At 42.7% G+C, this 26,482-nt stretch overlaps 1 protein-coding gene and 1 pseudogene across 2 annotated transcripts; one reads left to right on the top strand and one right to left on the bottom strand.

Annotated features, from left to right (window-relative positions):
* Window positions 1-602: 602 nt before the first annotated feature.
* On the bottom strand, window positions 603-10,628 carry LOC106588915 (transcription termination factor 3, mitochondrial-like; annotated as a pseudogene). The gene is made up of 6 exons (XR_014382949.1): window positions 9,656-10,628; window positions 4,137-4,327; window positions 3,753-3,879; window positions 3,140-3,211; window positions 2,885-3,046; window positions 603-2,617 (listed from the first exon to the last, which is right to left on the bottom strand). The product of XR_014382949.1 is annotated as a transcription termination factor 3, mitochondrial-like (transcript).
* Window positions 10,629-10,948: 320 nt separating this feature from the next.
* LOC106588913 (phosphatidylserine synthase 1) lies at window positions 10,949-24,661 on the top strand. Its single transcript, XM_014178460.3, has 13 exons — window positions 10,949-11,227; window positions 12,284-12,375; window positions 12,633-12,677; window positions 12,787-12,911; window positions 16,938-17,096; window positions 17,403-17,554; window positions 18,052-18,193; window positions 18,534-18,646; window positions 18,861-18,926; window positions 21,362-21,461; window positions 21,690-21,758; window positions 21,884-21,950; window positions 23,714-24,661. The coding sequence occupies exons 1-13, from the start codon at window positions 11,049-11,051 to the stop codon at window positions 23,803-23,805; spliced, it is 1,401 nt and encodes a 466-aa protein (XP_014033935.1). The 5' UTR covers window positions 10,949-11,048; the 3' UTR covers window positions 23,806-24,661.
* Window positions 24,662-26,482: the final 1,821 nt, after the last annotated feature.

Genomic DNA, 26,482 nt, shown 5'->3' with positions numbered 1-26,482 from the left:
CCACCTTGTGGGTGAGAACAGGCTTGTGATAATGAATAAGTGCAATGGTATCGAACACATGGTTTCAGGTGTTTTACGCCATTCCGGACATTATTATGAGCGTTCTCCCCTCAGCAGCCTCCACTGTATGGTATAGAGAAAATCATGTTATTTGTGCTGATGTGGGGAGTACTCAATAGGGTCTATAGAATCTATGTATCAAATCACATTTTGTCACATGTGCCAAATACAACAGTGAAATGCTTACTTACAAGCCCTTATGCAGTTTTAAAAAATAAAAAAAAAACCTAACAAATAATTAAAGAGCAGCAGTAAATAACAATAGCAATATAGGAGGTACCGGTACAGAGTCAATTGAGGAAATATGTACATGTAAGTAGAGTTATTAAAGTGACTATGTATAGATAGTCAAATGGTGTCATTTCATGGATCTATAAATAATATGGAGTGTTGCTGGACTTTCCTGTGGTCAAACAGCTTAAAATGGGGTGCTTGGACACTATACTACAGGAGGTTAGTGACACCTTAATTAGGGAGGATGGTTTCATGGTAGTGGCTGGAGCAGAATAGGTGGAATGGTATCAAATACATCAAACACATGGTTTCAAACGCTCCATTCCAGCCTTTATTATGAGCCATTCTCCACTCAGCAGCCTCCACTGCAGTGTAAAGTCTAACTATAACACTGTACAGGAAAAACGATTATTTGTGCCGATGTAAAAGTGGGGTGGGGAGTATTCAGTAGGGTCTGTAGAGTCTATATATGGTGTCATTTCATGGGGTTCTGAATAATATGTAGTGTTGCTGGGTATTTAGACCAGAGTCCCCCATGAAATAACACCATATAAAGATTCTAGACCCCTAGTGAGTAATCCCAACCGTACTTTTACATCGGCATGTAGAATCGTTTTTTCTCTATAAGCCAATATGTCATTTATAGGCTTACAGTGTATTAGTGTATTGCATTGGGACCAATGGAATGGGTGGAGTAGAATGTGCTGCTAGGCATTCTGACCACAGTCCCCCATGATATAACACCATAGACTCTAGTGCTTGATCAGTATGGTGTGTAGAATATTATGTTCTTTACATTCATTTACATAAGCTCCAACCATTTGTTCCTTTTTATTTTTTGGATGATGTGTTTATTGTATTGTTAGGTATTACTGAACTGTTGGAGCTAGAAACACAAGTATTTCGCTGCACCTGCGATAACATCTGCAAATCTGTGCACTTGACCAATAAACTTTGATTTTATTTATGTGCTCCACCTTATAATATACTTTATCCAATATATTTCCCATTTATTATTATTACAAGTTACTCCTTATGAAGTGCTTCAAGTCCCCTCCACATCACCAACAAACTATCATGGTCCAAACACACCAAGACAGTCATGAAGAGGGCTCAACAACACCTATTCCCCGCCAGGAGACAAACAGATTTGGCATGGGTCCCCAGATCCTCAAAAAATTCTACAGCTGCCTCCCGAGTGGCGCAGTGGTCTAAGGCTCTGCCTCGCAGTGCTAGAGGCGTCACTACAGACCTGGGTTCGATCCCTGGCTGTGTTGCAGCCACCCGTGACCGGGAGACCCATAATGCAGTGCACAATTGGCCCAGCGTCGTCCGTGTTTGGCCGGCCGGGATGTCCTTGTCCCATTGCACTCGAGCGACTCCTTGTAGCGGGCCGAGCGCATGCACGCTGACTTTGGTCACCAGTTGTACGGTGTTTACTCCGACACATTGGTGCAGCTGGCTTCTGGGTTAAGCGAGCAGGGTGTCAAGAAGCAATGCGGCTTGGCAGGGTAGTGTTTTGGAGGCCACATGGCTCGCGACCTTCCCCTCTCCCGAGTCTGTACGGGAGTTGCAGCGATGGGACAAGACTTGGGGTTAAAAAGGACCCCCAAAAAAATAGTATTAACAGCTGCACCATCGAGAGCATCGAGAGCATCCTGACCGGTTGTATACGGCCAAGTACATCACTGGGGCCAAGCTTCCTGCCATCCAGGACCTCTATACTAGGCGGTATCAGAGGAAGGCCCAAAGAAATTGTGACAAATAAAATGAGATTTTACATTTTCAAAAACACGATTCTGACTGATCTGTCACCCTCTTCTGGTACAACTTGGTACACACATGCTCTTATTCAACAGACACCTCAAAATAAACATTGACCTTTTAGTCATTTACCAGTCTTATCCAGAGCGAAATACAGGAGCAATTTAGGGTTAAGTGCCTTGCCCAAGGGCACAAAAATGTTTCACCTAGTCAACTCGGGGATTCGACCCAATGACCATTTGGTTACTGGCCCAACGCTCTTAACGCCTAGGCTACCTGCCGTAGCTAGATTCAATTGTAGAATTCTTCAACATCTTCTCTATTCACATAACACACATATACAAAAACTGTAGTATTACATCAATCACACTGTCTTCTGAAACAATTCAAAGTCCTTCGGTGTCGCTGTTGCTACTTCAGTGCAGAAGGCCTCATCTGGCAGAGAGACTAGCTTGTCCAGAGAGATGTAGTTAGGCTTGGCAGGGTCGTACTGAGCCTTGTCCAGGTACTGCAGAAACAGGTGTCTCTCTTTCATACGAAGGTACTTTGCATTCAGGACCTTTAAAGAGGACAGATCACATAGGTCAGACAATAGGTGACAGCATTGGGAATTATGATTTTATGCCATGTTTAAAGGCCTTATGAATTATATTGTGACCAACCAACTTACATAAACAAAACCTCTGTTTTTAACAACAACTCAGTCTTCGGCCATGATCCAGGAGGGGTTACCCTCTACACATAGCAAATAACTAATATATACTGATACACATTTTCTGGGAGAGTGCAGAAAAGGATGATTCAAGACTGGTAGTTTATAGCTTACCTGTGGGAACTTCACAATCAGGTCATGGGGTATGTTCATGGTGTTGTGGATATTGTCAAATATCTGGGTCAGTTTCCTCTTATTAGCTGTAAGAACTTTGGGGATTACAGTGACGATGTGCTGGAGTTCATTTCCACAAAACCCCATCTCCAGTTTACAAATCTAGGATAAAAAATATGGATTCTGAGAATTCAACCTTTTTCCTTTTACAAGAATTAAGACAAATATCACAACTCATGTTTGCACTTTTCATACCTTAAGATTCTCCTTAACTGGCTCCAAACTCTCACACAGAAATCTGGGAAGGCGAACCACGACATTCCGTGTCTGAAAGAACATACAGTAAGATTATGATTCTTAAGCAATTGTATGTAATTTGTGGTGTGAATATTCTATGAATTTTTTTATTTTATTTCACCATTATTTAACCAGGTAAGCTAGTTGAGAACAAGTTCTCATTTGCAACTGCGACCTGGCCAAGATAAAGCAAAGCAGTTTGACACATACAACAGAGTTACACATGGAATAAACAAACATACAATCAATAATACAGTAGAAAAATCTATATACAGCATGTGCAAATGAGGTAGGATAAGAGAGGTAAGGCAATAAATAGGCCGTGGTGGCGAAGTAATTACAATATAGCAATTAAACACTGGAATGGTAGAATGTGCAGAAGATGAATGTGCAAGTAGAGATACTGGGGTGCAAAGGAGCAAGATAAATAAATACATACAGTATGGGGATGAGGTAGATTGGATGGGCTATTTACATATGAGCTATGAAGTGGGACAAAACAATGTGATCAATTGTGATTGTCTTGGGTCAAACCTTTCATACCAAATTGTTTACCAAATTCAAACCTGACTTCCTGAGCACTAAGGCCTAACTGCTGTTTGTAGAATCCCTGGTGGTTGTCCATCCTCTTCACACTGAAGGCCACCATGGAGGCCACAGACTCAGCATTGAACTTCTTGGACCCAAGATATGCCATACTAATGTGAAAAAATAGATTATTTCCTTACTTTATACTATAGATCATTTGTAATATCTCAATGAAATGTATCACCTGTCATAGTCCTATAAGAGCTAAAGCTGACAGATGGGAGATACAACACGTGCCTACAGCTATAGGTATATCAGTTGGAAACACCAAGTGTACTCTCTGTCCCTAAGATAGTCAACCCTATGTGTTGCTGACTGTAGCAAATTCCACCGGCTAAAACAACAACCACCCTATCTGCACCTGTACCTGGCCTGCAGATTCTCCAGGCTCTTTGTGAGGATGAAAGGGTTGTGGCTGATCAGGTAGCCCAGCCGAGTCTTCCACTCCCAGCTGCTTCAGGAACACCAGCCGGGGGGGGGCTACGTTTGTCTGGAAGTCTAGCCTCAGCAACATGGAGCCCACGTTGGGCCTCTGCTCCAGCTTCCATAGCTGAACACCTGAATAGGGACCCAAAGGGTTAACACAAGGGTCGCATTCATAAGTGCACATCATGGCAAAATGCTTTGAAGTGGAAAACACGCAAAAATAAGTTTGCTTTTGCGTAAGTTCACGTAATCCCTCCCCATTTGTTTCAGTTTGGTGCCTGGTGAATACGATCCAGAGACATAGATATACAGAACATCTATTGCTCTGGTTCACTTCATACTAGACCAGGGATGGGCACTGATGGGGACCAAAGAAATGCGTGGCTCGTGGGTCTGCATACCCACATACAGTGAGGGAAAAAAGTATTTGATCCCCTGCTGATTTTGTACGTTTGCCCACTGACAAAGAAATTATTGTCTATAATTTTAATGGTAGGTTTATTTGAACAGTGAGAGACAGAATAACAACAAAAACATCCAGAAAAACACGTCAAAAAATTGTATAAATTGATTTGCATTTTAATAAGGGAAATAAGTATTTGACCCCTCTGCAAAACATGACTTAGTACTTGGTGGCAAAACCCTTGTTGGCAATCACAGAGGTCAGACGTTTCTTGTAGTTGACCACCAGGTTTGCACACATCTCAGGAGGGATTTTGTCCCACTCGTCTTTGCAGATCTTCTCCAAGTCATTAAGGTTTCGAGGCTGACGTTTGGCAACTCGAACCTTCAGCTCCCTCCACAGATTTTCTATGGGATTAAGGTCTGGAGACTGGCTAGGCCACTCCAGGACTTTAATGTGCTTCTTCTTGAGCCACTCGTTTGTTGCCTTGGCCGTGTGTTTTGGGTCATTGTCATGCTGGAATACCCATCCACGACCCATTTTCAATGCCCTGGCTGAGGGAAGGAGGTTCTCACCCAAGATTTGACGGTACATGGCCCGTCCATCGTCCCTTTGATGCGGTGAAGTTGTCCTGTCCCCTTAACAGAAAAACACCCCCAAAGCATGTTTCCACCTCCATGTTTGATGGTGGGGATGGTGTTCTTGGGGTCATAGGCAGTGTTCCTCCTCCTCCAAACACGGCGAGTTTAGTTGATGCCAAAGAGCTCCATTTTGGTCTCATCTGACCACAACTCTTTCACCCAGTTGTCCCCTGAATCATTCAGATGTTCATTGGCAAGCTTCAGATGGCCATGTATATGTGCTTTCTTGAGCAGGGGGACCTTGCGGGCGCTGCAGGATTTCAGTCCTTCACGGCGTAGTGTGTTAGCAATTGTTTTCTTGGTGACTATGGTCCCAGCTACCTTGAGATCATTGACAAGATCCTCCTGTGTAGTTCTGGGCTGATTCCTCACCGTTCTCATGATCATTGCAACTCCACGAGGTGAGAGCTTGCATGGAGCCCCAGGCCGAGGGAGATTGACAGTTCTTTTGTGTTTCTTCCATTTGTGAATAATCGCACCAACTGTTGTCACCTTCTCACCAAGCTGCTTGGCGATGGTCTTGTAGCCCATTCCAGCCTTGTGTAGGTCTACAATCTTGTCCCTGACATCCTTGGAGACCTCTTTGGTCTTGGCCATGGTGGAGAGTTTGGAATCTGATTGATTGATTGCTTCTGTGGACAGGTGTCTTTTATACAGGTAACAAGCTGAGATTAAGAGCACTCCCTTTAACTTCACTAGGGTAGGGGGCAGCATTCGGAATTTTGGATGAAAAGCGTGCCCAAATTAAACTGCCTGCTACTCAGGCCCAGAAGCTAGGATATGCATGTAATTAGTAGATTTGGATAGAAAACACTCTAAAGTTTCCAAAACTGTTAAAATAATGTATGTGAGTATAACAGAACTGATATGGCAGGCGAAAACCTGAGGAAAATCCATCCAGGAAGTACTATTATTTTGAAAGGCTGTTTTTCTATTGAAAGCCTATCCACCATACAAAGACTTAGGACCCAGTTCACGATCTCTATGGCTTCTTCTACATGTGGCCAGTCTTTAGGCATTGTTTCAGGCTTTTACTCTGAAAAATGAGGGAGATACAGTACTTTCAATAAGAGGACAGTGGAGATTTCAAGACATGAGTCTAGCGCGTGATCGGGAACGCGCCTTTCTTGTTTCTACTTTCCTATTGACGACGCTTTTGTCCGGTTGAAATATTATTGATTATTTATGACAAAAACAACCTGAGGATTGATTTTAAACATCGTTTGACATGTTTCTACTAACTTTTATTGTACTTTTTTGACTTTTCGACTGGATGTTGAGAGCGCGCATTGTGCCTTTGAATTACTGAACTAAACGCACCAACAAAACTGAGGTTTTTGGACATAAACAGGGACATTATCGAACAAAACGAACATTTATTGTCTAACACGGAGACCTGGGAGTGCCACCAGATGAAGGCCATCAAAGGTAAGTGATTCATTTTAACGCTATTTCTGACTTTTGTGACACCTCTCCTTGGTTGGAAAATGTCTGTATGGTTTTCTGTGGCTAGGCGCTGACCTAACATAATCGCGTGGTGTGCTTTCGCCGTAAAGCCTTCTTGAAATCTGACACAGCGGCTGGATTAACTTCTCTAGGGTAGGGGGCAGTATTTTGACGTCCGGATGAAAGGCGTGCCCGTAGTAAACTGCCTGCTACTCAGGCTCAGAAGGTAGGATATGCATATTATTAGTAGATTTGGATAGAAAACACTCTGAAGTTTCTAAAACTGTTTGAATGATGTCTGTGAGTATAACAGAACTCATATGGCAGGCAAAAAGGTTTGTAGTTTTTCAAGTGATTGCCTATACAGTATACAGTGACTTAGGGTTCATTTTGCACTTCCTAAGGCTTCCACTAGATGTCAACAGTCTTTAGAACCTTGTTTCATGCTTCTACTGTTACTGGGGAGAGAATAAGAGCTGACTCAACAAGTGGATTGCCTGAGGCCAATGAGTTGTTTACTGCGCCGTTCCTTCTTTTTCCTCTGTAATGAATACGCTATTGTCCGGTTGGAATATGATCTAATATTTATGATAAAAAGACCCTAAGGGTTGATTGTAAACATCGTTTGACATGTTTCTACGAATGGTAATGGAACGTTTTGACTTTTCATCTAGGGTTTTGCGCTTGCGCATTGTGCCTTTGGAATAGTGATCTGAACGCGCAAACAAAACGGAGGTATTTGGACATAAATATGGAGTTTATCGAACAAAACAAACATTTCCTGTGGAAGTGGGAGTCCTGGGAGTGCATTCCGACGAAGATCAGCAAAGGTAAGTGAAGATTTATAATACTATTTCTGAGTTTTGTTGACTCCAGAACTTGGCGGGTAACTGTATAGCTTGCTTTGATGGCTGAGCTCTGTACTCAGAATATTGAACAATGTACTTTCACCGTAAAGCTATTTTGAAATCTGACACAGCGGTTACATTAAGGAGAAGTGTTATCTATAATTCTTTCAATAACTGTTGTAAATTTTATCAACGTTTATGATGAGTATTTTTGTAAATTGATGTGCTCATTCACCGGAAGTTTTGGAGGCAAAACATTTTCTGAACATCACGCGCCAATGTAAAATGGGGTTTTTGGATATAAATATGAACTTTATCGAACAAAACATACATGTATTGTGTAACATTGAGTCCTGGGAGTGTCATCTGATGAAGGTCGTCAAAGGTTAGTGATTAATTTTAGCTGTATTTTTGGTTTTTGTGACGCCTCTCCTTGCTTGGAAAATGGCTGTGTGGTTTATCTTGCCTCAGCGCTGTCCTAACATAATCTAATGTTATGCTTTCGCCGTAAAGCCTTTTTGAAATCGGACAATGTGGTTGGATTAACGAGAAGTGTATCTTTAAAATGGGATATAATAGTTGTATGTTTGAGAAATTTGAATTATGAGATTTTTGGTGTTTTGAATTTGCCGCCCTGCTATTTCATTGGCTGTTGAATAGTGTGTCCCGCGTCCCACATACCCCAGAGAGGTTAAGAGTGTGCTCCTAATCTCAGCTCGTTACCTGTATAAAAGACACCTGGGAGCCAGAAATCTTTCTGATTGAGAGGGGGTCAAATACTTATTTCCCTCATTAAAATGCAAATCAATTTATAACATTTTTTACATGCGTTTTTCTGGATTTTTTTGTTGTTATTCTGTCTCTCACTGTTCAAATAAACCTACCATTAAAATTATAGACTGATCATTTCTTTGTCAGTGGGCAAACGTACAAAATCAGCAGGGGATCAAATACTTTTTTCCCCTCACTGTATGCAGTCATGCTGCCTTCCCTCACTGTAAGCTTTTAAGTGCCCAAAGCAACATTTTGTTGGGGCGGGCGCCCCCACCTTGCGAGCAAAACCTGCTTAGCATTTTGTCTTGACAGCAGAGATAAAAACATATAAAAAAAATTTAAGCAAATTTCCTGCAATTCTACAAATGTTGCAATGGGTTGTACAGCAAATGTTACAGTTTTAAAGAAAATTTGCTGTAATTCTACACATTTTGCCATGAGGCAGAGAGAAGCTTTTTGAATTTTATAACAAATTTCATGCAATTATTTGCCATAGGGCAGAGAGACTTGTTCGCCCTTTTTAATATAACATCTGAGTGAGAGTGACTAACAAAATCAATGGGGGCCACCCGGTATGTAATTCGACCATGATTACTACAAGTTTAGATATCTGGCTGCTAGACTAATTTACCAAGCAAAAAATAAAATAAAAACAATAAACGCTGAAATGTCCCTAACTACATACGAGGGCATCGAGGTCCGGACCTCTGTATTTTATTCTAATAATGAAAAATAAAATAAAAAGGAATAACATAAATATATATTTTTGTACAAAATAAAGAAAATTAATTACAGGTCAACATCTAAATATTGCTGCCAGCGTTGATCAATGATTAGAACGCTTATTCTCGATATGACTGAGTTCTAATAGTTATAATTCTACTTTCCTGACTGGAATCATGAACAGTGGTTTTTTCCTTATGTTCACCTGCATCCCTCGTATTTGCCTTTTTAGGAACACCACTTTCTCACATGGCTAAATCCTCCCTATTGCGGCACAGGCCCGAGGGCCAGAGACGTGAAACGAACTACCACAGCTCGCACTTGGCTCAAGTAGACAACTAGAGTCAGAAACGATACCGAGTGTGTTTGCGAGATGCCGGACAAAAGGCAATTTTAAAACCGTTCTGCGACAACTGCCGTGTCTACAGACATCCCCCAAACAAACAAAGGGGGGTACCTCCCCTTGCACCCCCCCATCCCCTCTTCTTGACCTCACTAAAACGCAAACCCTGGTTACGGCCTTGTTCGCTGACATAGCCGCCAGTTGCCCATCCCTGCACAACATGGGGAAGTAATGGGAAACTAATGGCTAATCAGATACAAACCCTAAATGGACTGGATCTACCTAGCTGTACAAGCTTGCTGAGTGTCTCTGACTTGTTGACATAGTCTGAGGGAGATGGATACAGCAGGCTGGGCAGCTGGGCTGTCCATACGAACCGCCTCTTCATTACTGATCTCTTCTAATGCAGAGTGTCCTGGGGAATCATCCAAATCTGGAGAGGGCAAAAACTTTAGGGAGAAATGACCACAGTGCGTGTGTGTGTGTTTGTACACGGGGTAGCATTAGTACCTAAAGCTGTCTGCCACTCCTTCAGCGACATCCCTTCATTTCTGAGTTGATGGGAGAGAGGATTCTGATATTGCACCATATCAGTCCCATCAGTATCCCTGTGTTCCGTTTGAAATGGTTGGACCTTGTCATGAGATTCACAGTAACTCCGCACTCCTAGTTCCCACCTCTATTGCATCTGAGATGGGTTCTGACTTCTCTAGAGCATGGAAAGCAAGACTGGAACACTGAAATAATTCCATTAGGCTGCAGGGCATCAGTGGAATACTGGAGGGTGATGATACCCACAGTCCTTGACAGTAATGAGGTACATCTCTGACACAGCTGGATACAGGTTGAAGCGATGGAGATCTGTTGTAGAAACACAGAGTACATTGTGACATGAGAAGGGTGTCTGTACATTAAATATATGCAGCTAACTGGAATAAAATATCACTCAAGTCACACGTTGTTTAGCCACTATATGTATTATTTGAGCTTGACTGGTGGAGAATGTTGTTGTTGTGTAGAGAAGCAATAGATAAAACAATGATTGAGGGGCATGTTTCATTGAGCTAATGGCTAGCTAGGTAGCTAACGCTAGCTAGCTTGCATAGAGCAATCATACAGGCAGCCAGCAAGCAGACAGAAATTGTCGTTTTTGCAAGTACAAAATGGATGAAACTATGCAATAAATTACAGAAAATGGGTCAAAACATGAATATGCCCGCTGAGCAGACGTAAGAACAACAATAGATAGCGCCAATGTCAGTCTACTCACGTGTGCGCTCTCACGGAAGTATTATGGAAGCGTCCTCTCCAAGGGATGTACCAAAATACGCATACAGCAGGGGAATTAGCTAGTTCAATCTAAAACAATCTATGAAGGACCAATAAAGAAAACTCCCTTGTCCTTTCATTGTGAATGTCTGGTGTTATAAATATTATAATATAAACTCTTTCTAAAGGAAGATTGCAGTGGAATTAATTGGGAGTGTTGGTATTGGAATGTGCATTCCTACTACAGCCCTATAGTTTGTTGAGTTGATTGGCCGTTTTCAGGTTTGTTCCGTCCTCTCTCCGCCCATCCCCAGTCCTCATCAATTTATTTACAGGCAGATCAACCTGTCCTGTCGAGAACTGCTGACACGGGGAATTTTGTGGAAGAAACTCCTTATCCCTCGCCATGGCGCCTGCTTTGGGGTCCCATACATTAAGCAAGGATGATGTGAATGACATGTTACACTTTCGGATGATTAACGAGCAACAAGTGGAGGGCATCAGCATTAACTTTTTCTACAAGCCTCACACTCTCACCCTTTTGACGTTCACTGTGGCTAGCTTGATGTACTTCGTCTTTTCCAGGTAACCCAATAGCCGTTGACAGCTCATTTGACTTGCCGGTAGGCCTTGTGGTTGTGCTAACTTGGCTTAGCTATCTAACCCAAGTGTAAACCTAAATTGTATAATTAAACTACAGTTGATTAGACATTTAAAGGGGCAATATGCAGTTGCTACATCCATGTTTGGACTTAATTAATTATATGTACCCATTGATTCTGGAAGAATATACGTTATAAATGCTTAATGAGCTTAGTTCAACTGTCATAACCCATCAGAACCCAAAAGATAAGCTTGTTTTACTCCAATGTTTGTAAACAAAGTAAATGTAAACAAACACTATATAGACTCAAAACATGGGTAAAAGTACACTTTGATATCATGGATGGTCATGCATCCATAGCTCTGTTGATGAATTTGAGAGTGGTTTAATTTCTCCAGCCCCATCTCTCAGCTTTTTACTGAAACAGGGCTGTGGAAAACACATTGTTATTGTTTCAACTGCTGATTACATCTTTAAAGGTCCAATGCAGCCGTTTTTTAGTTCAAAATCATTGGTGGGTAGCAATTTCTCAAGCAATAATTTTTCTCTGACTGTCTGGGAGTGGCCTGAGCGGGGAGGGGAAAACTGAAAACAAGCTGTTATTGGCAGAGAGGTTTGGAACTCTCTTTCGTATTGATCTATGAAATGATTTACGACCTGGTGATGTCACCCAGGCAGGCCTAAACTCCATCCCACCAAAACAGGCTGAAATTTCAGCAGCTCTTTTCAAACAGCTTTCACACTAAAATTATCATCATTTTCAGAATTTCACAGTATCATTCCAACCTCAGTGTGGAAATATATATAAAACACAGGGAAATCACGTTTTTGACTGCACTGGGCCTTTAATGTTATTTATTGTAATAATATATACAATGCTGAAAAAGCAATAATCGAACAGAAACTTTATTAAATGTCACATTTGAATGCCACATTTACTGTATCATAGTAAACCTCACTTCATCCTCTGAGAATAATGTACAAATTGCAAATCTCAGCCAATGCTTTTTGACATCAAACCCTGCTCTCTTTTCCAGGGATGATGCTGATGTTGACAACAACTTTCGAGTGGGTTTCCTGTTGGTCGTCTCCTTCTTCCTTGTCATCAGTGTCCTGGCATTCCCCAATGGTAGTTACTCAATGTCACTGCCTTGTACTTGTCCATAGCCCAGCACCTGGTAGAAAGGGTGTGTCTGAATGTTGATGGGTGGGAGGAATGTTGTTCTAGTGTAGATCAATGGTTAATAGACATTCAGGTCTTTCTGGTTTTGACTGTGCGAGTGAATGGTACACCTACTGCTAGCGGTTATGCTATGTTAACTTTTGAAATGCAGTATATGAGGGTTTTGGTCGATCCACTCTGATAATGGTATTTATCCACTTCAGGTCCATTCACAAGACCACATCCTGCAATTTGGCGCATGGTATTTGGTGAGTAGTCCTACTGCACCGTTCAACAAGTTACATCGTCAGTGGAGCACCTCTATGGAACCATGTCCATGGAACTCCGCTTTGATTGGTTCCTTCCTGTTGTTGTCAGGTCTGAGTGTTCTGTACTTCCTGTTCCTGGTCTTCCTCATCTTCCTGAACTGGGCCCAGGTGAAGAGGCTCATGTACTGGGTGGACCCCAACCTACGCTACGCTACCCGTGAGGCTGATGTCATGGTGAGTCATTATGATCACAAAACGTTATTGGTAAAACTTTTATTGTTAAATATTGATAACTTATCTCATCATGCAAAAGCTGTGAGATAAAGAAAATTAAATCGCTGTTACACTTCAAATAACATTTCATTTGTCAAATGCTTCATAAACAATTGGTTTTGACTATCAGTGAAGTTGTTACTTATTCGCCGTTCCCAACAATGCAGGGAGAAATAATAGAATGTGCAGGGGTACGAGGTAATTGAGGTAGATATAGTTAGGGAAAAAGTGACTAGGCAACAGGATAGATAATAAACTGTAGCAGCAGTGTATGTGATGGGTTGAGTTAGTGCAAAATGGGTCAATGCAGATAGTCCGTGTAGCTATTTGGTTAACTATTTAATCAATGGTAGGAAAAGTACCCACTTGTCATACTTGAGTAAAAGTAAAGATACCTTAATAGAAAATGACTTAAGTGAAAGTCACCCAGTAAAATACTGGGATGATGGTGTTGATATGAGCCATGACCAGCCTTTCAAAGAATTTCACGTCTACAAATGAGAGTGTTATGGGGCGATAGTCCTTTAGACATTGGTTACCTTGGCTTTCTTGAGCACAAGGACTATGGTGGTCTGCTTGAAACATAGGAATACAGATTGGTTCATGGATAGGTTGAAAATGTCAGTGAAGATACATGCCAGCTTGTCAGCTTATGCTCTAAGTATGCGTCCTGGTAATCCGTCTGTGAATGTTAACCAGCAGCATACCACCCTACATCCTACTACTGGCTTGCCTCTGAAGCTAAGTAGGGTTGGTCCTGGTCAGTCCCTGGATGGGAGACCAGATTCTGCTGGAAGTGCTGTTGGAGGGCCAGTAGGAGGCATTCTTTCCTCTGGTCTAAAAATAATAATAATTCCCCAGGGCAGTGATTGGGGTCATTGCCCTGTGTAGAGGGCTGTCTTTCGGATGGGATGTTAAATGGGTGTCCTGACTCACTGTGGTCACTTAAGATCCCAAGGCACTTATCCTAAGAGTAGGGGTGTTAACCCCAGTGTCCTGGCTACATCTTCAATCTGACCCTCATATAATCATGCCTACCTAATCATCCTTAGCTTCCAATTGGCTCATTCATCTCCCCCTGCAACTATTCTCTAGGTTGTTTATGTAAATGAGAATGTGTTCTCAGTCAACTTACATAGTAAAATAAGGGCTATGGAGAGTGTGACCACTCAATTGTCTGGAGCAGCTGGTGCTCTCATACATGGTTAAGTGTTGCTTGCCTCGAAGCGAGCACAGAAGATATTTAGCTCATCTGGTAGGCCTCCGTCACTGGACAGCTCGTGGCTGGGTTTCCCTTTGTAATCTGTGATAGTTTGCAAGCCCTGCCACATCTGACGACAGTCTGAGCCGGTGTAGTAGGATTCGATCTTGGTCCTTTTTTGACGCTTTGCCTGTTTGATGGTTCGTTGGAGGGCATAGCGGGATTTCTTATAAGCGTCCGAATTAGTGTCCCGCTTTTTGAAAGCAGCAGCCATAGCCTTTAGCTCAGTGCGGATGCTGCCTGTAATCCTTGGCTTCTGTCTGAGATATCTATGTATGGTCACTGTGGGGACGACGTCATCCATGCACTTATTAATGAAGCCGGTGACTGATATGGTAAACTCCTCAATGTCATCAGATGAATCCTGGAAAATATTCCATTCTCTGCTAGCGAAACAGTCCTGTAGATTAGCATCCGCTTCATCAGACCACTTTCGTATTGAGCGCGTCACTGGTACTTCATATTTGAGTTTTTGCTTGTAAGCAGGAATCGGGAGGATAGAGTTACAATCAAATCTGACAAATGCAGGGAGAGCTTTGTATGCGTCTCTCTCTCTGTGTGTGTGTGTGTGTGTGTGTGTGTGTGTGTGTGTGTGTGTGTGTGTGTGTGTGTGTGTGTGTGTGTGTGTGTGTGTGTGTGGTAAAGGTGATCTAGAGTTATTTTTTTTGGCCACAAGTTACATAGGTGACATGCTGATAGAAATGAGGTAAAACGGATTTCAGTTTTCCTGCATTAAAGCCTCTAGGAGCGCTGCCTATGGGTGAACATTCTTTTGTTTGTTATTGGACATATACGGCTCGTTGAGTACGGTTTTAGAGCCAGCATTGGTTTGTGGTGGTAAATAGACAGCTATGAAAAATATAGTTGAAAACACTCTTGGTAAAAAATGTGGTCTATAGATTATCATGAGGTATTCTAACTCAGGCGAGCAGAACCTCTAGACTTCCTTAATATTAGAGATTGCGCACCAGCTGTTGTTAACAAAGAGACACACCCCCTCCTCTGAGCTTCCTCGATGCCATCGTTCTGTCCTACCGATGTATAGAAAAAACATTTATTTATATATACCATTTCCTTGTTCAGCCACGACTCTGAGAAACATAGGATATTACAGTTCTTCAGATCACATTGATAGGATACTGAGTTTATTCTCCAGTGATTGCACGTTCGCCAATAGAACGGAGGGTAGAGGTGATTTATCCGCTCTCCGATGTAGTCTCGTCAGGTATCCCGCAGGCCGGCCTCTATGGCGCCATCTTCTCCTCCTTCGAGTGTCGGTATTTGGTCCTGGTCCGCAATAATCAATATCTCTTTCGCCTCTGACTCATTGAAGTATAAGTCCTCGTCGAAATAAAGGTGAGTAATGGCTGTTCTGATGTCCAGAAGCTATTTTCGGTCATAGGAAACAATGGCAGAAACATTATGTGCAAAAAAAGTTACAATCTGCGCAAAGAAATGCACAAAATAGCTCAATTGGTCAGGAGCCTGTAAAACGCCTGCTATTCCCTCCAGCGCCATTCAGCATGAATTTGCACCATCATAGTCTCGCAAAGGCCTTCCTTACAAATCTCTTTGACTCAACTATATGTGAGCAAAGCCTGGGCATCCAAGGCTAGCATCATCATGACTCACCATACTGCTGAGCCACCACTGTCTTGTTACGTGTCTCATCTGCCTCTTCTGTGTCCGTGTCTCACCTGTGTCTTCTGTGTCCGTGTCTTACCTGGGTCTTCTGTGTCCGTGTCTTACCTGGCTCTTCTGTGTCCGTGTCTTACCTGTGTCTTCTGTGTCCGTGTCTCATCTGCCTCTTCTGTGTCCGTGTCTCACCTGTGTCTTCTGTGTCCGTGTCTCATCTGCCTCTTCTGTGTCCGTGTCTCACCTGTGTCTTCTGTGTCCGTGTCTTACCTGGGTCTTCTGTGTCCGTGTCTTACCTGGCTCTTCTGTGTCCGTGTCTTACCTGGCTCTTCTGTGTCCGTGTCTTACCTGGCTCTTCTGTGTCCGTGTCTTACCTGGCTCTTCTGTGTCCGTGTCTTACCTGGCTCTTCTGTGTCCGTGTCTTACCTGGCTCTTCTGTGTCCGTGTCTTACCTGGCTCTTCTGTGTCCGTGTCTTACCTGGCTCTTCTGTGTCCGTGTCTTACCTGGCTCTTCTGTGTCCGTGTCTTACCTGGCTCTTCCGTGTCCGTGTCTTACCTGGCTCTTCCGTGTCCGTGTCTTACCTGGCTCTTCTGTGTCCGTGTCTTACCTGGCTCTTCCGTGTCCGTGTCTTACCTGGCTCTTCCGTGTCCGTGTCTTACCTGGCTCTTCCGTGTCCGTGTCTTACCTGGCTCTTCTGTGTCCGTGTCTTACCTGGCTCTTCTGTGTCCGTGTCTTACCTGGCTCTTCCGTGTCCGTGTCTTACCTGGCTCTTCCGTGTCCGTGTCTTACCTGGCTCTTCCGTGTCCGTGTCTTACCTGGCTCTTCCGTGTCCGTGTCTTACCTGGCTCTTCCGTGTCCGTGTCTTACCTGGCTCTTCCGTGTCCGTGTCTTACCTGGCTCTTCTGTGTCCGTGTCTTACCTGGCTCTTCCGTGTCCGTGTCTTACCTGGCTCTTCCGTGTCCGTGTCTTACCTGGCTCTTCCGTGTCCGTGTCTTACCTGGCTCTTCTGTGTCCGTGTCTTACCTGGCTCTTCTGTGTCCGTGTCTTACCTGGCTCGTCTGTGTCTTACCTGGCCTTTCTCCCCCTGCAGGAATATGCAGTGAACTGTCACGTGATCACCTGGGAGCGGATCCTGAGCCACTTTGACATCTTTGCGTTTGGGCATTTCGGGGGCTGGGCCATGAAGGCAATGCTCATCCGCAGCTACGCCCTCTGCTGGACCATCAGCATCACCTGGGAGCTCACTGAGGTAAATAAAGGGTGTAAGGAAGTCTGTGTCTGCTTCCCAAATGGCACCCTATTCCCTATACAGTGCACTTATTTTGAGCAGAGCAACGGCCTTAGTCAGAAGCAGGGCACTATAAAGGGAATAGGGTGCTGTTTGGGACACGTATCTTTGTGAAGTACTGCTCGATTTCCGTCAACAGATCCCATTTAGGTTTCAAACAGTATTTAGGCTCTGATTGATTTGAAATATTCTATTGCATTGGCACGTTTTGAGTCAGTTTGTAGCTCTCCATTCACCTTTGTCTCTATGTGTCTGTCTCTCCCTCAGCTGTTCTTCATGCACCTGCTGCCTAACTTTGCTGAGTGCTGGTGGGACCAGTTGATCCTGGACATCCTGCTGTGTAATGGAGGGGGCATCTGGTTGGGCATGACTGTGTGTCGCTTCTTGGAGATGCGGACCTACCAATGGGCCAGCATCAAGTGAGTTCTCCTATTGGTTTCCTCCCTTCTCCTGTAGTATCATGACAGATTTAAATTTTATTTAATTAGGCAAGTCAGTTAAAAACAAATTCTTATTTACAATGACGGCCTACCCCAGAAGACGCTGGGCCAATTGTGCGCCGCCCTATGGGACTCCCAATCACAGCCGGATGTGATACAGCCTGGATTTGAACCAGGGACTGTAGTGATGCCTCTTGCGCTGAGTTGCAGTGCCTTAGACCGCTGCGCCACTCGGGAGCCCAGATGACACAATACAGTTCACCAGTCCCAATTAAAATACATTTATTCTATGGAATTGCTGCCTGCTCTGATTTAGTGCATGTGTGCTTTCTCGTCTATGTATGTCTCTTTATGCCTGTACAGTATCTCTGTGTTTAACCTTGTGAGCCTAACTGTCTGTCAACACCCATCGGTGTTACTTCCCAGTGCGTAAGTGTATGCCTCTATGTATATCTGTATTTATGCTGTGTCTTCAGAGACATCCACACGACCACAGGGAAGCTGAAGCGGGTTGTGCTCCAGTTCACCCCAGCAAGCTGGACCTACGTACGATGGTTAGACCCCAAGTCCTCCTTCCAGAGGGTGGCAGGGATCTACGTCTTTATGATCCTCTGGCAGGTGAGCTCTACCCTCTGACCTGGAAATGATACATAGCATTTAGTGCCAGGGTTAGAAGTCAGAATCCAGTTTTATGTAGTTACTCTGTGTATATTGACTTGAAAGTAATTTGTGATTGAACTCTTTTGGGAAACAAATGGAGTTCAACTATTTACAAAAATGTGTGGTGTTTTTTTGTAGTTGAGCAGTTGGTATGTTTTCTATGATCCTACTACATACCTGAAGGTTATGGGGTAGATTGTATGATATCTAAGCTGTGTGGACAGTGATGTTTTAATATACATGTTGCTGTACTACGACTTTACTTCCTGTCTGTCTTTACCTCCTTTCCTCTAAACAGCTGACTGAGTTGAACACGTTCTTCCTGAAGCACATCTTCGTGTTCCAGGCGTCTCACGCTCTCAGCTGGTGCCGGATTCTCCTTCTTGGAATCATCACAGCCCCTACTGTACGGTAGGGACCCTTTCCACCACACCACTCCACACGTGTACTCTACATTCTAGAGGCAGAAGGGAATTATGACAGTTCGACATGTGCAGTCTCTTTTCGTATAGATGGAATGGAGTTGGAAGAAGTTTTAAATGATTTCTGTAAACCCTTCTGTTTATCTTGATGACAGTTGTTGTTGTGATGGCTGTATTGAATGTTTGTCTTCCTGTTCTCTCAGACAGTATTATGCATATCTGACAGACACACAGTGCAAACGAGTGGGAACACAGTGCTGGATGTTTGGGTGAGTCTTTCCTGTATCCTCTAGTGGCCATTTCCTGCTGTTGCTGAACTCCACTCTAATCTTGGGACCACGTCATTGACAAATGTCTCAGAAATGCTGTGGATGGCAAATTGGGTCACGTCCAATTTTGTTCAAAATGTTGATGCTGACCTCATCGCTGTCCCAAGCTGGTGATTGCCCCGACTAGGCTTTGGTAACCATGGGAACCAGACTTACTTTCTCTTGCTCTCTCACTATAAAATACAAAACAATGAGGCCCTTATATGCCCCTGGCTTCACCCCTTCAATATTATAAGCTCAGCGAAAGTCTAAGTACCCTCTGCAGTCTGGTGACTAAAATTAAGGAGGAAATGTATTTGTTTTCTGTGATTTTGTTTTGTTGTTGTAATGTTGTTGTTGTAATTTTTTGGTGTATCTTAACATAGTGTGATTAACAAAAAGATGGGGCCATTGGTTAATAAAAAAACAAATAGATATTTTCTAATTGATAATGCCTGTTGTAAAATGTAATTATTGTTAGAGGTGAATGTTTGTTGGTGGTCAGTGTCCGTTAACAACGGTCTCTATCTAACCCACAGGGCCATAGCCTTCCTGGAGGTCCGTTAACAACGGTCTCTATCTAACCCACAGGGCCATAGCCTTCCTGGAGGCCCGTTAACAACGTCTCTATCTAACCCACAGGGCCATAGCCTTCCTGGAGGTCCGTTAACAACGGTCTCTATCTAACCCACAGGGCCATAGCCTTCCTGGAGGTCCGTTAACAACGGCCTCTATCTAACCCACAGGGCCATAGCCTTCCTGGAGGTCCGTTAACAACGGTCTCTATCTAACCCACAGGGCCATAGCCTTCCTGGAGGTCCGTTAACAACGTCTCTATCTAACCCACAGGGCCATAGCCTTCCTGGAGGCCCGTTAACAACGGTCTCTATCTAACCCACAGGGCCATAGCCTTCCTGGAGGCCCGTTAACAACGGTCTCTATCTAACCCACAGGGCCATAGCCTTCCTGGAGGTCCGTTAACAACGTCTCTATCTAACCCACAGGGCCATAGCCTTCCTGGAGGTCCGTTAACAACGGCCTCTATCTAACCCACAGGGCCATAGCCTTCCTGGAGGTCCGTTAACAACGGTCTCTATCTAACCCACAGGGCCATAGCCTTCCTGGAGGCCCGTTAACAACGTCTCTATCTAACCCACAGGGCCATAGCCTTCCTGGAGGCCCGTTAACAACGGCCTCTATCTAACCCACAGGGCCATAGCCTTCCTGGAGGCCCGTTAACAACGGCCTCTATCTAAGCCACAGGGCCATAGCCTTCCTGGAGGTCCGTTAACAACGTCTCTATCTAACCCACAGGGCCATAGCCTTCCTGGAGGTCCGTTAACAACGGTCTCTATCTAACCCACAGGGCCATAGCCTTCCTGGAGGTCCGTTAACAACGGTCTCTATCTAACCCACAGGGCCATAGCCTTCCTGGAGGCCCGTTAACAACGTCTCTATCTAACCCACAGGGCCATAGCCTTCCTGGAGGCCCGTTAACAACGGCCTCTATCTAACCCACAGGGCCATAGCCTTCCTGGAGGTCCGTTAACAACGGTCTCTATCTAACCCACAGGGCCATAGCCTTCCTGGAGGCCCGTTAACAACGTCTCTATCTAACCCACAGGGCCATAGCCTTCCTGGAGGTCCGTTAACAACGGTCTCTATCTAACCCACAGGGCCATAGCCTTCCTGGAGGTCCGTTAACAACGGTCTCTATCTAACCCACAGGGCCATAGCCTTCCTGGAGGTCCGTTAACAACGTCTCTATCTAACCCACAGGGCCATAGCCTTCCTGGAGGCCCGTTAACACCGTCTCTATCTAACCCACAGGGCCATAGCCTTCCTGGAGGCCCGTTAACAACGTCTCTATCTAACCCACAGGGCCATAGCCTTCCTGGAGGCCCGTTAACAACGTCTCTATCTAACCCACAGGGCCATAGCCTTCCTGGAGGCCCGTTAACAACGTCTCTATCTAACCCACAGGGCCATAGCCTTCCTGGAGGCCCGTTAACAACGTCTCTATCTAACCCACAGGGCCATAGCCTTCCTGGAGGCCCGTTAACACCGTCTCTATCTAACCCACAGGGCCATAGCCTTCCTGGAGGCCCGTTAACAACGGGCTCTATTTAACCCACAGGGCCATAGCCTTCCTGGAGGCCCGTTAACAACGGCCTCTATCTAACCCACAGGGCCATAGCCTTCCTGGAGGCCCGTTAACAACGGCCTCTATCTAACCCACAGGGCCATAGCCTTCCTGGAGGCCCGTTAACAACGGCCTCTATCTAACCCACAGGGCCATAGCCTTCCTGGAGGCCCGTTAACAACGGCCTCTATCTAACCCACAGGGCCATAGCCTTCCTGGATGCCCGTTAACAACGTCTCTATCTAACCCACAGGGCCATAGCCTTCCTGGAGGCCCTGGTGTGCGTCAAGTTTGGACAGGACGTGTTCTCCAAAACACAAGCTCGGTCTGTGTTCCAGTGGCTTCTATGTGTGGTAAGGGCTGTGTGTGTCTCTCTCTCGCTGTGTGTGCGTATGTGTTAACCTCCAAAACAATTCTCCCTGCTTCAATTACCATACCTCAAGTGTCCATAACAATGACATGCTATTTAGACTGTGTAATACCATTGGTATGCTCTGACATGTGACTGCTATGTGGGTGGTACTGTAAGGGCTCCCATTGTGTTGTCAGTGCTCTCTACATCTCTCTCTCTCTCTCTGTAGGCTTTCATCACACTTCTCTGTCTGTATGGGATGGTGCGGTATGAGCAGAAGTATGAGCCTGAGTTAAAGGTAAGTCTGCAGCCAGTTTCCAGTCTATTGCACAGAAAGGCTATGTCGGCCTTTGTCTAGCGTAGTTTTGTCTTTCTAATTGTTATTTTTGCCTCTAACTGACTATCAAGAACCATCTTTTCTAGAGCGTCTCTGAGAGTGATGATGGCAACCTGATAGAGTCATGTGGTTACAGCCCTGATGACATTACAGGTAAGCATTCGACTTAATGAGGTATTTTTATATAGAAAATATACCGAACTTTACATACACTTAGGTTGGAGTCATTAAAACTTGTTTTTCAACCACTCCACAAATGTCTTGTTAACAAACTATAGTTTTGGCAAGTCGGTAAGGACATCTACATTGTGCATGACACAAGTAATTTTTCCAACAGTTGTTTACAGACAGATTATTTCACTTATAATTCACTGTATCACAATTCCAGTGGGTCAGAAGTTTACGTACACTAAGTTGACTGTGCCTTTAAACAGCTTGGAAAATTCCAGAAAATGATGTCATGGCTTTAGAAGCTTCTGATAGGCTAATTGACATCATTTGAGTCAATTGGAGGTGTACCTGTGGATGTATTTTAAGGCCTACCTTCAAAGTCAGTGCCTCTTTGCTTGACATCATGTGAAAATCCAAAGAAATCAGCCAAGACCTCAGAAAAAATTGTAGACCTCCATAAGTCTGGTTCATTCTTGGGAGCAATTTCCAAATGCCTGAAGGTACCACAAAAGGAAAGGAGGACCAAGGCACTCTTCATATAATTAATTAATATGCCTTTATTAGTATGGCATGTTCAATAGAAACAAGGTTTTAAAAATCTGACGCGTTTCGGCTGCATGGCCTTCGTCAGGGAGTACAAAGAAATAATACAATGTCCTCTTTTTAACAGCTTTTCACATTAGCCCTAATTTGAAGAGGGAGTGGTTACAAAGCAGATTGAACACACCTAGTAAGCAATACTATACACATTAAAAAGTGAAATACTGTAGCTATGTTATCATAAAAATACAACTCCAAGCTAGAAGTATCAGAACACTTAGAAAGGTAGTTCTAACCTTAAATAAGACTGGGAGAAGTGTCAACAATAAGAAAGCAATATATTCTATAGTACACTAGAACACAAAAATAGAACTGTTTGGTCATCATGACCATCGTTATGTTTAGAGGAAAAATTTGGAGGCTTGCAAGCGAATAACACCATCCTAACCGTGAAGCACGGGGGTGGCAGCATCATGTTGTGGGGCTGCTTTGCTGCAGGAGGGACTGGTGCACTTCACAAAATAGATGGCATCATGAGGGAGGAAAATTATGTGGATATATTGAAGCAACATCTCAAGACATCAGTCAGGACGTTAAAGCTTGGTCGCAAATGGGTCTTCCAAATGGACAATGACCCCAAGCATACTTCCAAAGTTGTGGCAAAATGGCTTAAGGACAACAAAATCAAGGGTATTGGAGTAGCCATCACAAAGCCCTGACCTCAATCCCATAGAAAATGTGTGGGCAGAACTGAAAAAGCGTGTGCGAGCAAGGAGGCCTACAAACCTGACTCAGTTACACCAGCTCTGTCAGGAGGAATGGGTCAAAATGCACCCAACTTATTGTGGGAAGCTTGTGGAAGGCTACCCGAAACATTTGACCCAAGTTAAACAATTTAAAGGCAATGCTACCAAATACTAATTGACTGTATGTAAACTTCTGACCCACTGGGAATGTGATGAAAGAAATATTAGCTGAAATAAATCATTCTCTCTACTATTATTCTGATATTTCACATTCTTAAAATAAAGTGGTGATACTAACTGACCTAAGACAGGGAATTTTTACTAGGATTAAATGTCAGGAATTGTGAAAAACTGAGTTTAAATGTATTTGGCTAAGGTGTATGTAAACTTCCAACATCAACTGTATATATTTGCTGGTGTTTGTCAAGGAGCGTATTTCCTATATGTATCCTCTTGTAGGTGAGAGAGACTCTCGGAATAACTCAGCCAGCCCATCTAAACAAGGGAGAGGCTCTGCGAGAACCAAAGCTGTCAATGGACACGAAGATTAAAAGCAATGAGAGCCAATGAAGGGACTACGGTACATCCCTACTACATCCAACAACTCTGTGGGGAGATGGAAGGAAGAGAATTTGGGTAAGGAGGTTCAAGAGGTGGGGATATTACATTGGTTGAAGAACAATGACAAGATAAATGAAGCATAAACTGAATGGAAAAGGCTGAGCAGAGAGCTTCACTACATTTACATTAGTAATTTAGCAAACGCTCTTACCCAGAACAACTTACTACACTTGGGTGACCGCATTTACCACTTGATGAGGAGGCACCAGCTGTTGAGTTTACAATCTTCACAGAATTTACTGAACACCAAGGTGCATTTTTACTCTTCCAACTCTTCCCCCTCTTTTGTTCAAATGATGACCATAAATATTACAGGATGGATTTTATTTAACGTACAATGAAAACCTAAATTATGTGAAGTCAAAGCCTGAATGTTTTAGATGCCTGGTTTCCCTTTTCCGTATTCAGAGTTTATTATTGATACTTATTTTAACTCAATCAATTCAAGCCAAATATTGAAAGTCAGAGTTCACATTTTTCTATGAGAATTTCGAAGATAATTTCAATAAATGTTTACAACTGACTAGTATTGAAATGGAGTTGGTCTCAACCCTGTTTGGACAGATCTGTTTTTAAGATAATTCCAGGCCTTAAATGTTTAAAATGTTGATCATGTCATGATGACCCACTTTGTTTGAGTGTGTGAAAGGTAATATGATTAACCATTGTTTTTATACAAGAATTAAGAGTGCATTTGTTTAGTATGAATTATGTGAACTGCATACTGTTGCAAGATAATTTATATGAATATAGCTTTCTAATAAATATTTTAAACAGGACAAAGAATTGTTTTTGTTTTGTAGTCTTTTGTGTACAAACAATTTCTACCAGTAGGTGGCAGCAGAGAATCATTCTTACGAAAAACAAATTCATCTCATTGTTGTGTCAGTGGATTTATTACTGGAGTGTTTGGGGAAAAAATATATTCCCATCAATTTCCCATGCTTTGTGGTTTGAAGAAATTACACTATGACAAAAGAATGCATGCATACACATGTTTTGAAGGTCTGATTCTAGTGCAACTGTTTGTTTTCATCAATGGTGGAAAAAGTACCAAATTGTCATACTTTAGTAAAAGTAAAGATACCTTAATAGAAAATGACTCAAGAAAAAGTGAAAGTCACTCAGTAAAATACTACTTGGTTTTAAATATAATTAAGTATCAAAAGTAAATCTGTATATTAAGCAAACCGGACCAAACGATTTAAAAAAAACTTTTTTTTTTTTTTTTTTTACATTAACAGATAGCCAGGGGCACACTCAAGGATGACCAGGGATGCTTTGAATAAACAATTTTCCTGTCCTGCTAGGCATTCAAAATGTAACAAATACCTTAAAGTGCCAGGGAAAATGTATGGAATAAAAAGTACATTTTCTTTAAGAATGCAGTGAAGTAAAATCTGTCAAAAATATAAATAGTAAAGTACAGATTCCCCCAAAAAACAACTTAAGTAGTACTGTAAAGTATTTTTACTTAAGTACTTTACGCAACTGGTATTTATTTATTTTTCACTGGGAAATGTAGGCAACGTCACATTATTAAGCCTGTTCATTTCACTTGTCACTCAGGGCAATGTCAGATATGTTTGATATTTATGTAAAAAAAAAAAAATATTACACATCAATACAGGGACATTCCTGTGAATCCAATTAATAAATAAAATAATAAAACACCAGGCATGGACATCATTTAGATGTGACAAGGCAATGAGACATTAACAGACATTCAGAGACATGACCTCTACATTTTCCAACTTTATAAAATTGTAACAGTTCAATGAAAAAAAACCTAAATAAGGAATTTTCCTACCCCTGTTTACATTTGTGAATATAGTTATTTGGCCAGGACAATAATAATGTTAATAAAATAGTTATGATCGGCATTACAAGGATAAGCATAATGCCATTTAACATCATCAAAGGTAAACATAGGTAATTTTGGAGATTTTATACACAACCATAGTTTACTGGAATGGTGGCATGAAAAAAATAAATGCTCTATAGATTCAGAATCAGAGGAACAAAAAACACAAGGCACTTTGTCAAATTTGAACCTTTTGTACAATGGGTCCTTAACTGGCTAGATGGAAGAAAATGTTTTAAAATAAGTTTCTTTAACTTTTGGGATAACTGGACAATTAAGGTAAAAAGTAGTCGCTTTTGACCATAGCATGGGTTGGTCACTTCCATAGCAATATATTGAATTATAATCACCAAAAATTACTTAACTGACAATCGTATCCACTTATTGTTGATTTTTTTTATCCAAAAGGTTCAAGTCATTCATTTGTAAACTTGGAAAAGTGGGAACAACCTGACAATACAACAAAGTGTTCTGAAAAAGTCCAAGTAAAGGAAGTGGAATTGCTTTGCAAACCTTAATATATTCTCTCTGAGTAATATTAACCTGAAATTGACCAATAAACTCACCAAACGGCAGAATCTCCCCTGTGTTGTCTAACAAATCGCATACGAAATTAATACCCTTGTCAAACCAAAGGCCTTTGAAAATCGACATTTAAGAGTTATTAGCAGAGGCGCACAAGCGTGATTAATGCCTAAACTACATTTCCCATAGTTCTCATTTACGTGAAGCTTCCTTGCATG

This window comes from Salmo salar, chromosome 27 (genome assembly GCF_965601325.2).
Source record: "Salmo salar chromosome 27, fSalSal1, whole genome shotgun sequence".
NCBI classification, from domain to species: domain Eukaryota; kingdom Metazoa; phylum Chordata; class Actinopteri; order Salmoniformes; family Salmonidae; genus Salmo; species Salmo salar.
The sequence above is the reverse complement of the archived record's forward strand: the minus strand, read 5'-3'. Positions and strand labels throughout refer to the sequence as shown.